A 16,890-nucleotide genomic window follows, 5' to 3' on the forward strand; every position below is an offset into this window, starting at 1 on the left:
TTGCCTTCAGGAAGCAAACCTTTTAAATGTTAGCATTTTTAACATCTGGGAACCTGGGATTCCTCTTGCAGCCAGCAGCTGTTTGTTTCTTTGACAGTGCCATGAAAAGTAGAGAGAGAGGTGCCAACCCACCCCAGTATTCTTGCCTGGAGAATCCCATGGACAGAGAAGCCTGGTAGGTTCCCAGTCCATGGGATTGCAAGAGTCGAACATGGCTTAGTGACTAAACCACCACCACCATGAAAAGTAGTTGTGTAGCTTTCAATGAGGGCTTCCCAGGCAGCGCCAGTGGTAAAGAACCCACCTGCCAATGCGGGAGATGTAAGAGATGCATGTTGGATCCCTGGGTTGGGAAGATCCCCTGGAGGAGGACATGGCAACCCACTCCACTGTTCTTGTCTGGAGAATCCCATGGACAGAGCAGCCTGGTGGGCTACAGTCCATGGGGTCGCAAAGCGTCAGACATGCCTGAAGCAACTTAGCACCGTTTTCAGTGAAGGGCGCCTTAGATGTTATGAAGTATTGGATTTGTTTTTATTTTCAAAATTTTAATTATTACCATTATTTCTACATGCTGCATGTTTTCAAGATGTAGGAGGTATATTCATAACACAAAAGCTAGCGACATAACTGCTTTGAGGACTAATTTTAGTTCCCGTATGTGTAATTTTAGAATTTTGTGTATTATTATAATAGTCACCTAAATGGAACTCACATTTATTGAGTGCCATGTGTGTGGCAGGCGAGCACTAATGAGCTGTGTGAAATGGGCATGCTCTCATTTAAGCATTAATAATGCTCTACTCCATCATGCGTCTTAAGACGCTCATTTCAGCATGATTAATAATAAGTTGCAATTTTATGCCTCTTTGCAATTATGTTCTTTGTCAGACATCATGTCAGTTAATCACTGAGCCACGCTGTGAATCTGGTCGTGTTTCTGTGCCCAATTCTCAAGTAAAGAAATGAGATTCGGGCAAGTGGCAGGTCAAGCTTTTTCCAAGGTTTTTCCAAGTTTTTCCAAGGTCCACAGAGCTAGTAAATGAAATCTGTTCTTTTCTGACTTTAGCCCCTGGGTCATGTCCACAGTTGATCCTGTCGATGGACGTTCCCATTTCTTTATAGAAAATCATAAATAACATTAGACTCTGAAGCACATGTGCTTGGTCGGTCTGTTGTGTCAGACTCTTTGTAACCCCATGGACTATAGCCCACCAGGCTCCTCTGTCCATGGGATCTCCCAGACAAGAATACTGGAATGGGTTGCCATTTCCTTCTCCAGGGCATCTTCCCATCCCAGGGATCAAAGCTGCATCTCTTGTGTCTCCCACATTGCCAGGCAGATTCTTCACTGCTTCTCCACCTGGGAAGCCCAGATTCTGAAGAGTCCAGGCTATTTTTCCAGCAAATATAGTGCACCCCGCTCTTGGACACCTGCTTGTAGGGATAGGAAGCAAGGGGAGACTTTGTGGGTATCCCAGCACAAAACATCCGGACACTGGATGAATAAAAATAAATGTACTTTTTCTTGCTTTGTGAGTTCACAGTAGGGTGAGGAAAATTCCCAAGGGATGAGGATAGCTTGGAAAAATCTGAACTCACAGAAGGAGATGTATGCAAACCCAGAGGCTGAAATCCAAAAGCAAATGGAGAAAACCAGGACCTCCAGGGCTTGGGGGGTTAATTTGAAGGACCAGGGTGGGGGGCTGTGGGGTGTCCTGAGGCCTAGAGCAACCAGTGGGGTTGGTGCGGAGGGTGGGTGGTGGGGGGAAGCCGCTTGTGCTCAAAGGAGCCCCCAGGATCCCCTGTCCATCTCCAGCCCTGCCAGGGTTGAGGGAGGGGAGTCCCATCTGTGAGTTTGTCATCAAAGGTTTCTGCTAACAGAACAAAGGAATCCAAAAATACTTTAGCCATTCAGTCAGAAGATCTCCAAGGTGATGAATTAAACTAAATTAGATATGCAAATATCTGGCATGATTGACCATTTTAAAAAGAGATAAAGAAGTAATATCAGGAGTATAAAAGGCAACATGACAATAGATGCCCTAGAGTTTTTAAAAATAAGAGAATTCTATGAACAATAATTTTATGTAGGTGAATTTCAACATTTCTAAAAAATTATAGCTCGCCAACATTGGCTCAAGTAGAAAAAACTCTCTATAGTCCTGTTACCATGAAAGGAATTACAGGTGAAGGAGGTGAGGTCCTCAGAGGAGGGGCAGGACCATGGTCATGTGTCAAGCAAATTAGGAACAAAGACAGACACTAGGAGCCTCTGGCTTCCCGATCTCGTCATTATAAACGCTCTGAGAAACACCTCAATTCAACCCTAGGAGACCTAATGGCCCTTCTTACTTTCAGCAGCCCTCGTTCCTACTAGTAATTGCGTAGCACAACACTTACATTTTCAATTTTACATTAAAGCCCTTTTGAGTGGCATCAAAGCTTCCTTATTCTCGAATGTGTTTGAAGTAGAAGCGTTAACATGTCCTGAATTGAATTAGAAGCAACCAATAAAACTATGGATACAGTGCCAGGTTTTTTTTATTTTAATGAAGATTTACATTTGGAGGGAAGATAAACCTATCATTTTACACTTGATATTAGACTTTCATTCTGCAATTTGATCATTCTGGGAAAACTACTTTCCCATTGGGAATGGGCTTTTAAGCTGTTACACATTCAGAATTTTAAAAGCATGAAATGAAATGCTTTGGAGGCAGTAACTCCTGAGAAACCTGTGTCAGGCTCCCCTCATTTGATGAAGCATTTAGACCCATTTTGTGAAACTGGACCACAGAAAGGACATAATTGAATAGTGGGGTTGAATGGCAATCATGGGCAGCTTTAAATGTGATGGTCTTACTCATAACACGTCATGTGACCCCAGGCTAACTGCACCCGCTATATTTAATCCACAATTTCAGTTGCTTCATGTGTGTCTACTTTCCCAAGCCTGGACTGGACGTCTTCCTTTTCTGTCCTCTGCCTTACTGCCCACTCGCCATCAATCACTCAGTCTGTCGATTCTGCCTTAATTTTCTCACTTTTGACCTTTGCCACCCAGCTTCGATACTCAGACAAATCTAGACCTGAAAACAAAAAAATCACACCAGGAGTAGCTCTCATCAGGTCCAGGGCATCGTGTTAAGTGTGTAAACCTTCTGTCAGCCCCAGGATGTTTTTATTCCCATTCTGCAGATGGAGTTGAGGCTTAGGACTGTTGACTCATTTTACCACGGTCCCAGAACTGGAAATCAAAGCCCATACCTCCTGCTTGCAAAGCCCAGTTCCTGTTCTCACACCAGTTTCTGCCTGCCTCCTTCTTTCCCTACTATAGTCTCCTCCACCCTTCAGCCAAAGGAACATTTCTGAAAAATAAAATTAGTGACAGCCCCATTCCCAGCTCCATATTTTAATACCTCCCCTCTACCCCTCCTTCCCTCAGACCCTGCATTTTAGCCCTTGGACCTTCCTGAGCACTGGAGATACATTCAGGCCTCAGTTCCTTTGAAGGACCTCTGTCTAGAATGCTTCTGCTGCTCACCCTACATACTCCTCTCTGGCAGCTACAACAAGCCAAATGTTGCCTCTTCTGTAAAGCCATCCATGATTCCCTTGGGTAGAGTTGATTTCTCCCAGCTCTGTGCTCAAGTCATCCTCCATCTAGATTCCCTAAGGTGACTGTTACCTGTCACTATATCTGTGTTTGCACAACTGTCTCCCACACTAGACCGTGAGTTTCCCGAGTCTAGGGGCCATGTCTCATTCACCCCGGAATGCCTCATGCCCAGTAAATGGCCTGGAACTGTCTTCATCATCATCTACCCATCTGTCCATCCATCCATTCATTCAACAGATGTCTACAGAGTGCTTTCCAGAGACAATGGGAGCAAGAGATAGGGCCCCGAGTTAGAGAAACCTGAAGTCACTCCTCTCTCAGGCTCTTGGGACTTCACATGTCCTTACACTCTCTGCTCCTTAGCTGACTTATTTATAAAATGGGGTATTAACAGATTCCTAGTTTGTGCTGGTTTAGGAAGATCAAATGCATTAATTCATGTAAAGATACCATGAGTCGAATCTAGCGCAGTGTGGAAGTTCGGTGCATGCTAATTGCCATTATCATCTTTAATAATAAGATGATGCTGATGACTGTGACTCCTTCCATAGGCCAGGTGCCTGCTCTCTGTTGGGAGGCTGCTCTTGCTGTTTAGTCACTCAGTCGTGTCCAGTTCTTGTGACTTCATGAATTATAGCCCGCCAGGCTCCTTTGTCCAGGGGATTCTCCGGGCAAGAATGCTAGAGTGGGCTGCCGTTTCCTTCTCCAGGGGATCTTCCTAACCTAGGGATCCAATCCAGGTTTCCTGCTTGGCAGGCAGATTCTTTACAGCTGAGCCACCTGGGAAGCCTACTCCCTGCTGGAGAGAGGGATGAACAAGACAGTCCCAGAGTCCCTGCCTCAGCATTGAAACTCTAGTGAAGAGAGCAGATTCTAGAACCACATCTTGGATTCCAGTAGTGCTAAGTGCAGAGGTTTGGAGATAGGACTGACCCCTGGGAGAACCTGCCATCAGCAACTTAGAACCTGCAGGATATGTTTGTTCCCAACTGGGGTTCACCTGGTCCTGGAAAATCAAAGTGTGACACGCCAGCTTTCTGTGCTCTGCCTGTTTCAGGGACACTAGCAGGTGTGGGTTTGTCCCTTCCTTCCCCCTGCAGTGGGCTGGGGCTGGCACCTCAATGGAAGCCTGGTCCATGACCAGCTCCAGACATGCTGACAGAACATGGGGGTGGGAACTCATTAGTGCTGTTGGAAATGCTGTGTTTGGTTATGTTTCCATTTGGGATGCAGCGAAGCGAAGGATGGGAACAATTGGCAATCTCATCATGCCGGAAGCCTGTACTCAGAGCATCCCAAACTCCTCACAGCACTGGAGGCAAAACCTACATGCTCTCCATGCTATGACCTCAGTTTACCTCTCTGGCCATTTTCTCCATGTCTTGATTTTTGAGTAACGTTTCTGAGACTCTGATGCAAGCTTTAGTGCCTCTGCAGAAAGGCAGATTGTTTTGTACAAAATTTAGGAGGATCAAGGACCACCATCACCTGATGACATCTATCCAAGGCCTCTTAGGATCAAACCCCACCCACACCCCACCCCCAGGTAGAACACGGGCCAATCTGGTGAATAATGGGTTCGATGACAATGGTTTCAATGACTAACCCCTAAAGCCCACCTTCCTGCCCACCCTCTCTTCCCCACATAAACAGACTGTGCATAGTCTCTTGTACCCAGATTCTCTGACTCTGATGGCCTCAGGCTGCAAATTTCTTGTTTGGCCAGTGAGAGACAGTATTGCTTGGGGATTAGGGCACAGACCAAATTGTGGAGCTGACCTGCTGCCATATTCTTGTTCTGCCACTTAAGATTCATGGGCGTGTGTGCTGAGTCCCTTCAGTCATGTCCAACTCTTTACAACCCTATGAACTGCAGCCCTCCAGGTTCCTCTGTCCATGGGATTCTCCAGACAAGAATACTGGAGTGGGTTGCCATGCCTTCCTCCAGGAGATCTTCCTGACCCAGGAACCAAACCCACGTCTCCTGTGCCTCCTGCATTGCAAGTGGAGTCTTCACTGCTGAGCCCCCTGGGAAGCCCCCGTAAGAATCACATGACCTGGCAAATTACTTTTTATTTCTGCCTCAGTTTCAACATAGAAAAGAAGTATGGTTTCCATATAATTTTTATAAGGATTCAATGAGATGAATCTAGGCAGGGCACTGAGAGCAGCGCTGGGCGTGACCTGAGTATGGTTGGTGTGAGGCATGATCCACGTTTGCTGGTCCAGCCCAGTCTTCATCGTGTAGAATACGCTGATACCCCACATACATCTGTAACAGGTGTGAGCTGCTAGGCAGGCCATGTGCTGCAGGTGAGGGGATAGAAATGCAGCCCTGCCCCCCAGGAGCTCACACTCTAGCAGGAAATAGAGCATTGTTCTAGTCTGCATGTGCTGCTGTGTCCGAACACCGTAGACTTCAGGGCTTAAATAACAGACATTGATTTTCTCACAGTTCTTGAGGCTGGGAAGTCCAAGATCAAGGTGCCAGCTGATTCTGTTTCTGGTGAAGAATCTTTGTGGTTTCTTTACAGCTGCCTTCTCACTGTGTCCTGTGAGAGAGAGAGCTCCAATCTCTTTTTCTTCCTATAAGGGCACTAATGCCATCATGGGGACCCCACCCTCGTGTCTATCTAAACCTATGCATGACTGCTTGCAGTCCTGTCTGACTCTTTGCAATCCTATGGACTGTAGCCTGCCAGGCTCCTCTGTCTATGAGATTTTCCCAACAAAAATACTGGAGTGGGTTGCCATTTTCTCCTCCAGGGGATCTTCCCAACTTAGGGATGGAACCTGTATCTCTTGCATCTCTTGCATTGGTAGGCAGGTTCTTTACCACTAGTGCCGCCTGGGAAGCCCTACTAACCCCTAAAGCCCACACCTCTACACCTCCAGGCACCCTCTCACTGAGGATTAGGGATCCAGCATGTGGATTTAAGGGACCACAAGTGTTCATTCAGTCTGTAACAGGAAAATACTAGGGGTAGTGAGTGGCCAGTTGAGGAGGGGGTATCTGTATCTCCCAAGGAACTTAGGGAGCCTGTAGTAAGTCCCTGGCAGCTTTTGATTACCGAGGCAACCATTTCAAAAACTTCTGTCTCAATAAACAGATTGCCAACTAAAGTAGATAAAAGCAGACTGCCCCACTCATGAAGTTCCTGTTTAGGGGAAGCTCTGGCTGACCTACACACCTGACCTCTTGAGTGACCCTGCCTTGCCCTCTCTGCACCCTAATTCCTGCTCTCTTAAGTTCCCAACAGAAAGAGAACCAGTGACCCCTAGACACCCCACCTTTGACCCACATAAGGCAGAGCACCCGGGCCATGTTCTTTTTCTCTACTTGTGACGCTGCTGTGCGGCCCTGGTGTGCCATGTACCCTCGAGGGCGTGTTCCTTGTATTTTCAAGGTCCTTGATGGTTGTGGCTGAGGTGTTGTCCCAGTGCGCAGGCACAAGCTGCTAACTTCGTAACATGCTTCTCTTCCCTGACATCTTTCTATCCTTCATTTTCTAGTGTCTGTTTAATGTTTAATTTCTACTGAATGTTTAATACTGAAGATAATATTTTTAAGATTTTTATTTTGAAATAATTATAGATTCATAAGAAGTTGCAAAAGTAGTCATAAGAATCACAAGGACAGGTCCAACCTTAGCATCGGCCCATCGGGAAATGTCTCTGGGGGCTGCCACAGGGAGTGTGGACCCAGGTGAGGACCCCCAGGCAGCTCCAGTCAGTAGCATCATGGACTGTGTCTGAGACCAACACAAAGCAGTTCCCCCAAGGAGGTTCTTCTAAAGCCAGTCCTTGAAAGAAGACTCAGAATTGGCCAGGAAAACAGGGAAAAGGCCTGCAGGTAGGGGCGCAGCATGTGCAAAGGCACGAGATGTGAGAGACCCGAATGCAGTCTCATGATGCTATTTGCACCACTGGCTGGTGGGGGAGCGGACAGTGATGGGGATCACATGTCCACCCATGGCTGATTCATGTCAATGTATGGCAAAAACCACTACAATATTGTAAAGTAATTAGCCTCCAACTAAAATAAATTAATTAATTAAAAAGAAGAAAAAAAAGAGGAGGTCTGCCAGGCTCGCAGCGCCGAGCCGAGAGGGGTGGATTTTACCCTGCAGCCCCCCTGCCTTGTGCTCAGTGCCTGCCCATCTGTGCGCAGGAGCTCCAGGAGCTGGAGAGAAAGCTGGAGGACCGGCTGGCACGCCAGGAGGCGGCCCAGCTGCAGCGGGCCCTGGACGGTCGGCAGCAGTGGGCGGGCGAGGGACCTGGGCTTCTGCAGGAGCCGGAGGAGACGGATTCTGAAAGGCAGGTCTCTGCTGTCCTGCGGCGAGCCCTGAGCAAGGGTCAGAAGCTACTGGAGCATCACCAGCAGAGGTGAGCTGAGGACCCAGTGTATGGCATCTTCTTTATGCATCCATCTGTGGATGGACACTTAGATCGCTTCCATATCTTGGCTTATTGTAAATAGTGTTGCATTGAACACAGGGGTACATATATCTTTTGGAAAACATAATTTTTAACAGCTTCATAATTTTCCACTGTGAAGGACAGGGTAAACACTATAATACATAGCATGACTCCATTTTTGAAAACACAAATTCATTGAAAGAAAATAGGCCAGACTGTAATAGATGTGATTTCTGTGTGGTGAGATTATAGGTGACTTTAATGTGTTTGATCATGCTTTTCTGTGTAAACACAGCATCAAAGTGCATTTCTGTTCCATTGAAATAATAGCATAAGAGGCTGAATCTGTTTGATCAGAGGAAAATGCTCAGAGATGTTGACTTGACTTGGACTTGATTGTGGATTTTAGGATATTTAACACCCTAATGTATTCCATGCTTCATGGAGAGAATTGCTGATGATCATACTTTTTGTATGAGTTATACCCTCAAAGGGTTTAGATTGTATTAACCAGCAAGAAGGCAGGATGGATAACCCAGGATACCAACTTTAATTGGCTGAGGGGATAAACTGGGAAGACCCCTTTCCTTCCCCCTGGGAAGTCAAGAAGCCTGATGGAGACCTCATGTGATAAGGTGCCACCCAGCTTTTGTGGTCAGAGCCAGGTCCATCCTTGGGAGATGATTCTGGGCCCATGTCAACACAGGAGCACTTGACGGATGAAGACCCCAAACCATGGTGTTCTTGAGCACCAGGCATGGCAGCTAATACTGAGAGTTTTCACATTAAGATCACTGTTGAAGGTCAGAGGGAACAAAAAGTGCCCACTGTACTGAGTAGGCATCTTGAGGCTGAAAAACAAGGCAGGCAGCTCCATTTCGACGATGGATCTATTTATCTAGGGTGACTTACTCACATAGTGGGGTCAGGCGGACAACAGCCCAGAAGCCTTCACAGCTTCACTCTAAACCGAGGGGCCACTGTGGCAATTTTATAATTAACCTAGGGTATGGGCTAGGTGCTTGGAAATGGGACGTGCGTTCCTAAGTCAAAATTTATGAATGGGTAACTAGTCCCATGGATGCCAGGAATACTTAAGGGAAGGTTTTCATCCTTGTCTAGGGAATAACAGAGCACAGAGAATACCTGACCCTAATGATTATTAAATAATATCTATTAACTACAAAGCCTTTGACGACAGAGAACTGATTCATTGCACAGTCCTGGGTGGGTCAGCAGAAGGACAGGAAAGACTGTAAGGGCCCAAGATGATATCAGTTATGCTAATAGCCATGCAGAGCACAGGCTGCCCTGCAAAGCCACAGAAAAGTCTCCATACGGTTCCCACAAAAATTCTCACTTGAAGGAGCCCTCCATCCTGGTGAGCAGTCCCGGATTCATTTATTTGCAAGATAATCTAGCTAAAAAGAGGCCAGCTTCTTCTGGTTATCTCTTTTGATGGATTTTTTTTTTTTAAATCATGTAGATTAGGTTTGTGATACTTTGTTATTTAACCAACTAGACAATCTTCTCATAGGATAACTTTATAACAACACTGAACTGATGGATATTTTGTTTTCACCCTAGTTTGAGAGAGGAGCAAGAAGACAGTGTCGTGCTGGAAGATTTGCTGGAGAATATGGAGACGGACACCTTTTTGACCCTGTACGGCCAGGTGAGAACAAGTTCACTGTGTCCTGGGGTCCATCCCTTGCCAGCCCATAACTTGACGTTTTTCTCAGAGTCCATGTTTCCTCACCTGCAGGACACAGATGGTAACAGGAACCTTGAGAACTGCTAAGAGGATTTGTGAAAAGGCCTGGCCCAGGGCCAGCCCCTAGGGGACATTCAGTCAGGGTCACGGCAGCAACAGAAACAATAGTAATCACTGCCCTGGTCAGTTTCTTTTCTGTGATTAGACAGGCACCCAACCCGTCTTCTTCTCAGTCTTAAATAGGTTTAATATACACAGAGTAGTTTCCACCAGGAACAAAGTTGGTCATTGAAATCTGGGCCATATAAGGAGAATGCTGAGATTGCACACCACGTTTCAGCTTATCTTTGTTGGGGCTAGGTAGCCTCATTCTTGGCCAGAGCTGCAGCCCTCATCAGCATTCCTGAGACAGAGCGCGAGGCTGCGCACACCGAGTCGTATGCAGAGTTACATAACTCTACTAGTGGTGTTTTATGTGCACTCCAAGGTGGGATTCCTGGTTTCTTGAGTCTCAGCAAACGTGATTTGTGACAGTGGCTTATGCCAGTCACAGGCCATTGGGAGGTAGGTGTTGCTGACCTTGCTTCAGTTCAATGATGTCACTGTTACACTCTGATTCTTCCCAACTCTCCTTGAAGTTCCAGCTGCCGTGTCTGTGTTCACGTGAAGAGGGTAAAGGTAGAACACAATCACTCTGCTGTCTTTTCTTTCCAAGAAAGTACATGCCACCAAGTCTTTGAAGCAAATTATACTCATGTCCTGAGACGACCCGACCCATGGATCCCTGGTTGCAAGGGGGGTTACAAATTCAACACTTCCTTTTCCACCTCCAAAGAGAGCCGGCAGGGAGAAGGGGTAGGGACACTTTCAGGTGTCCAGCCGGCAGGACTGGCCACAACTTGTCCACAGGCACACACATCTTCTCACTTGTATTAGTTTCCTATTGCTGCTGTAACAAATTACTACCAATTTAGTGGCTTAACAGAACACAAATTTATTATCTTCTTGTTCTGTGGGCCAGAAGTCCTGCATGGGTTTTGCCAGACTGAAATCAAAGTGTCAACAGGTCTGTACTCCTTCTAAGGATCTGGGAGAATCTGTCTTCTCCTCATTCAAGTAATTGTCAGAATTTGGTTCATCGTGGTTGTAAGACTGAGGTTTTCATTTCCTTGCTAGCTGTCAGCTGACAGCTGTTACCAGTTTCTAGAGGCATTTGAATTTCACAGTTCATGGCTCCCTTCTTTCATCTTCAAACTCAACAAATCACGTCTTACTGATGCTTCTTCCATTGTCATCACATCTCTCTCTAACCTACCACAGCATGAAAAGTTCTGTGCTTTTAAGGACCCATGTGATGATGAGGTTGGACTCATCTGGATAATCAGTCTAGGCTTCATCATTAAGCTTCATCACAAAGTCCCTTGCCATGTAAAATGACATATTCCCAGGTTCTGGGATGGGACATGAACACCTTCGAGGCCATTATTCTGCCAGTCACACCAGACAGGAAACCAAGGTTAAGCATCAAAGTCAGTAGTAAGTCTAACATGCTCCTTCCTCTTTGACATGAGAGCTGACCTGGGCTTTCTTGCTATTTATAGCAAGAGAGGAGTACCCACCCATGGCAGGACTCAGGAGAGTACTTGCCACTCATCTCACTGTCAGGCCATTCTACCATCATCCCCTTTCAGACAGGTCCTCCAGAGGGGACATTATTGTCCAAGTTCACATTGAGGAGCTCAGTGGAGCTAGGATTGGAGCTCACATTTTTCTACCTCATGTCTCTTAGCCTGAGCTCCAGACTGGGAGTAGGGGAGGAAGTGGAAGTTTCCAGAACACCTGTTGTGCATTGAGTATCATCCTAGGCACTCATATCAGTTATTCATTTAATCCCTGCAGAAAGCTGGGAATCAGGGACTATCTTCTCTATTTTGCAAATAGAGGAACCAAGGTACAAATGGGTGGCTTAGGGTTCCAGGGCTCACCATCCTCCTTGAATCTCAGGACTCAGCCTGGGGTTGGTGACTTACACGGGATGTGCTCTTCCTGCTCTATTGCCCTGCAGAGCACGTGCTGCTCCTGGCCTGGGTCTCTGTGGGAACTGAGCCATCTCCCATGCTCACTGTGATTCCCCATTTTCTTTGTTACTAAGAGACTTGACAGATGGCCAAACTGTCCCATGTAGAATATCATCCAGGTTCATCCCTAATTTGTTGCCTCTTTTAAACTGTTTAAACTTTTAAACTGTGACCTGTTGGCAAGGCTAAAGAACTGGCTCTGCCAGGAGTAAAATGCTGCTGGGATGGAAGCCTTGAGCAGCAGGAATCATTTAGGAGGGTGACTTTTCTCTGCACTGACCCTCCCAATCCTGTGCCTTGTAGAATCCCCCAGCAATATCTACTCAACTTCATTTCTCTTTCCAGCCCTTGTGTATTAGTGAGGGTCTTCCAGAGAAACAGAAGCACAAAGACTTGGGAAGAGAGGGAGAAAGAGGTTTACTTTAAAGAATTAGCATAGTGATTGTGGAGACTGGCAAGTCCAAACAGGCTAGCAATGTAGAACAGCAGGCTGGAGACCGGGGAAGAGCCAGTCTCGCAGTTCAAGTTCAAAGGCCCACTATTGGCAGAATTCCCCCTGGCCCAGCAGTCAGTCTTTGTTCTATTCAGGCCTTCACCTGATTAGATGGAGCCCACCCACACTGTGGAGGGCAATCTGCTTTAAGTCCACTGACTCAAGTGTTAATCTCATTCAAAAGCTACTCCACAGATATATCCAAAATTATGTTTGTCCATATAAATCTTGGCACTGTGGCCCAGACAAGTTGGCCTATAAAATTAACCATCAGTCCCTATGTAGAGGAGTCCTGTATTTTGCCTGTTTCTTCTTTGTACCAGGCAAGAGAATAACCAGGGAAACCCAGTCCCAAGCCCATTCTTTCTCCTACTTCTTCTAATTACTCCTCCCCCTCCTCCTCCTCTTCCTTCGTCTCCTTCTTTTTCTTCTTTCCCCTGCAATCTCTGTCTTTCTCTCCCTTTCTCTCCCCAACCCTCCCCCTCCTATATGTGTCTTTTGTTTTATTTCCTGCTTATTACACTGCCTTGGGGACAGCATAGTTTGAATTACAAAATTTGCATGAAGGATCATTTCCACATGAGCACCCATGTTTTCATATTTATGCAACTTTGCCAACTCCTCCTCCTTTGCATATTTATGACAACATCAAAATAACACTCAAATGCCTGATCTGTGCTAGACACATCACACTTCATCCCAGTTAATGCTCACTGTTGCTCTGGGGGCCCTGGCAGTGGGAAGAGCCTCCCCCAGGCACTGCTGCAAATCCATCACTCCTTCTGTGATGGCAGTGATACCAACAGCAGTGGATATCAGCCCAGTGTTGAGGAGAGGCATGGAGAAGATCATCACTGGACAGATGAAGAAACTGAGGGTCAGAGAGGTGATGTGACTTAGCCAAGATCCCACAGCCAGTCAGTGCTGGAGCTGGTTTTAAATCAGTTTCTCTTCCTTTAAAGGTGCTACTCATTTCATGCCACTGTACCATTCCTTTTGAAGCAAAATATTTCCTAATTGTTTCTTGAATAAAATGGGAAGGGGGAGCTCATTTTAAAATGAATGGTACTAACTCAGCAAGGCAGAAAGTTTCCCTGTGCTGTGGGAAGAGGTTGGGACCCCACCTGTGGTCCTCACTGAAATTATCTCCTTTACTCCCTCAAGACTCCAGCATGACTTGTAGACAGTAGAGTGGAATTCTTTTTTAACCACATAAAGGATGACTTAGGGTCAGCTTAACATCTTCTGAAGAGGCTTTTTTCTTGAATAAATATTGACTGTGCTCCTAGTAAGTGGCAAGTACCATCCTAGGCCCTGGGACTTTAGCAGTAAAGTAAATAGATGAAGCCCAGGCTCTCAGGAACTGGTATTCTAGTGGAGAGAGCTGGAAAGCAACAAAATAGATGCATAGAATATATATTATTTTATGTGGATTATGATCTCTTTTTTATAGCTATGCCCATCCATCCATCCATCTGTCCATCACTCAATCTGTTTGTCTCTCCATTCATCTATTGCTTTGTCTACCCATCCATCCATCTATTCATTCATCCATCAATCTACCTCTGTCTTTCCATCCATCCACCAGCCACCTCTGCACCCATCCATCTGTTCATCTGTCCATTTGTCCACTCATCATCTATCCATCCACTGTCCATAATCCATTTATCCATTCATCCATCTATCCATCCGTATAACCCATCCATCCATCCATTCATCTATTTACATGCATGCCTAGAAAGATTCCTAGAGTGTGCTTTGCCTAATGCTACTGATAATTATTTCTGGATAGTGGCACTTGGAATAATTAACAGCATTTTTGTGCTTTTTTGTATTATTTGAATTCCTTAAAATTAGCAGTATTTCTTAAAAATCAAGACAAGGAAAAACCAAACAATGGAAATCCATGCCAAGTCCAGTGTTGGTTAGGCAGAACAGGAAAGAGGGATAAGCAGGGGCTGCTGGCAAGCCTGGTCTTTCTGCTGCTGTCTTCTGCATGGACAGCTGGTCCCCACATTGCAGTTCATTTCAGTTTATAAAAGTGGCTCCAGATGGTTAAAGTGATGTGGCCTACACAGATGCTTTTGCTGTCACCACCTTCAGGAAGACTTGACCCAATTAATTGACCTGTATTGAGGATTATTAATCAGGAAATTTCATGGAGAGGGAGGTGGGAGGGGGGATCAGGATGGGGAATACGTGTAAATCTATTGCTGATTCATGTCAATGTATGACAAAACCCACTGAAAAAATAAATTAATTAATTAATTTAAAAAAAATAAATAAAGATGAAAAAAAAAAGGAAATTTCAGAGCTAGAAGGGCCATGGAAGTGTGCTGGTGCGTCCCCACATTCACCAGTGGGGTCCCAGTGGGATCCGGGAGTCTTCTGCCTCAAGAAGAGGTGAGTCTGCATAGTGTTGATGAAGTCAAGGTTTATCCTTCATTTATTCAACACACATCTGTTGATGTCTTTCTCTGTGCCAGGAAACAGGTTAAATGCTGGAGATAGAGATGTGATACTGATGCCATCCTAAACCTCACTGGAGAGATGTGTGAGAAATTGGACAGTTGAATTTGACACAAGAATTATTGAGTTGATTAAAACCAAAGAGAAAGCAGGGGAGAGGCATCTGTCCCATAATATGGGGTCAGGAAAGGCTTCTAGAAAAGCCTCTGTGTGTGTGTTAGTTGCTCAGTCATGTCTGACTGTGACTCCATGGACTATAGCCCACTAGACTCCTCTGTTCATGGAATTCTCTAGGCAAGAATACTGGAGCGGGTCGCCATGCCCTCCTCCAGATGATCTTCCCAATCCAGGAACTGAACCCAGGTCTCCTGCATCCCAGGCAGACTCTTTACCATCTGAGCCACCAGGGAAGCCCAGAAAAGCCAATATTGGTGTAGAAACCAAAAGAAGAGAACCAGACAAAGAAGCAGTTTGGGGAAGAATGTATTCTAGGCAGAAGGAAGCACATGGGTCATAAGGAAGGAGGCTTGGTATTAATAATAACAACTTTTCCAATTATTGCACTGAAAGTGTTGGTCAAGGCCATTGGCAGTCCCATGTTTCCAAACACCATGGTCAAGTCCCTGTCTTTGTCTTCCTTGACCTCGCTATAGCACTAGGTCCACAGCCCTTTTCTTCAGTATGTTCCCTCCTTGGCTTCTAATACTGTGGACACCTGGTTCTCTCCCAGCCCTGGAGCGACTCCCTGACTACAATTTACTGAGCAGCCCAAGTGAAAGATGGTGGAGTCATCCTCCATCCTCATCTTTCAGTGAGCTTGTTGGCTCCACTATCACGGTGTCTCCCATGTCCCACCACTTCTCACCACCTCCCGTCCACCACTCTGGTTCACCCGGCCAGCATCTCTCTCCTGAGATACCTCCCCTCTGCTTCTCCTCTTGTTGCAGGTGGTTCATGGTCTGTGTGTCATCCAAAGTAATCTTTAAAAAATGAAAATCAGCTCATGCCATTCCCACTGCTTAAATTCCTGCAATGACTTCTCATTTTCCCATAAAGACCAGCCAAATCCTCACTACAGTGAAAAGGCCCTTATGAGCTGGCCCCCTGCTACCCATCCCACTGGATCTCCTCACACTCTGCTTCTCACACGGCCCATGCCAGTATAACTGGCCTCCTTTGCTCTCCATCAAACGTGCTCACCTAGAGGTCTCCCCCGACACCCATCGTAAACATCATTCACCCCACCCATCACCCTCTGCTTCTTTATTCTGCTTTGTTTTCCATCCTGGCACCTAGGTACCACTACCTGATACAATGTTTGTAGACTTACCATCTGCCTCTTTAACCAGACTATGAGTCTTGTGAAGGCAGAGACTTTGTGTTACTTACTGCTTGGTCTCCAGTGCCTGAAACATGGTCTGGCACCCAGTAGGATTCCATCACAGTGTTGGTTGAATGAATAAATGTACTAATAATCTGGCATAGTGACCCACCAAACATGTCTTAAGTCCTAATTCCCAGAACCTATGAATATGACTTTTTATGACAAAAGAGACTTTGCAGTACATCAAGGCTATATATTGTCACCCTGCTTATTTAACTTACATGCAGAGTACATTTCATGTGAAATGCAGGGCTAGATGAAGCACAAGATTTCCAGGAGAAATATCAGTCACCTCAGATATGCAGATGACACCACCCTTATGGCAGAAAGTGAAGAGGATCTAAAGAGACTCTTGATGAAGGTAAAAGAGGAGAGTGAAAAAGCTGGCTTAAAACTCAATATTCAAAAAATGAAGATCATGGCATCCAGGGCCATCACTTCATGGCAAATAGATGGGGAAACAACGGAAATAATGAGAGACTTTATTTTCTTGGGCTCCAAAATCACTGCAGATGGTGACTGCAGCCATGTCATAGCTCTTCCCCCAGCTTGCTTCTTGGAAGAAAAGCTATGACCAACCTATACAGCATATTATAAAGCAGAGACATTACTTTACCATATAGTCAAAGGTCTGTATAGTCAAAGTGATGGTTTTTCCAGTAGTCATGTGTGGATGTGAGAATTGGACCATAGAGAAGGCTGAGTGCTGAA

General features: G+C 45.7%; 1 protein-coding gene across 3 annotated transcripts in view; it reads left to right on the top strand.

Moving 5' to 3' along the window:
• The window catches only part of EVC2 (EvC ciliary complex subunit 2), a 153,132-nt gene that overhangs the window by 127,854 nt on the left and 8,388 nt on the right, over positions 1-16,890 (top strand). For all 3 annotated transcript variants that reach the window (XM_043447727.1, XM_043447728.1, XM_043447729.1), the window contains exons 18-19: positions 7,794-8,008; positions 9,629-9,716. In XM_043447727.1, the coding sequence (XP_043303662.1) occupies positions 7,794-8,008; positions 9,629-9,716 (303 nt within the window). The remainder of the gene's footprint in view (positions 1-7,793; positions 8,009-9,628; positions 9,717-16,890) is intronic.

The sequence above is a fragment of the Cervus canadensis genome, chromosome 26, assembly GCF_019320065.1.
Source record: "Cervus canadensis isolate Bull #8, Minnesota chromosome 26, ASM1932006v1, whole genome shotgun sequence".
In the NCBI taxonomy this organism is placed as follows: Eukaryota; Metazoa; Chordata; class Mammalia; order Artiodactyla; family Cervidae; genus Cervus; species Cervus canadensis.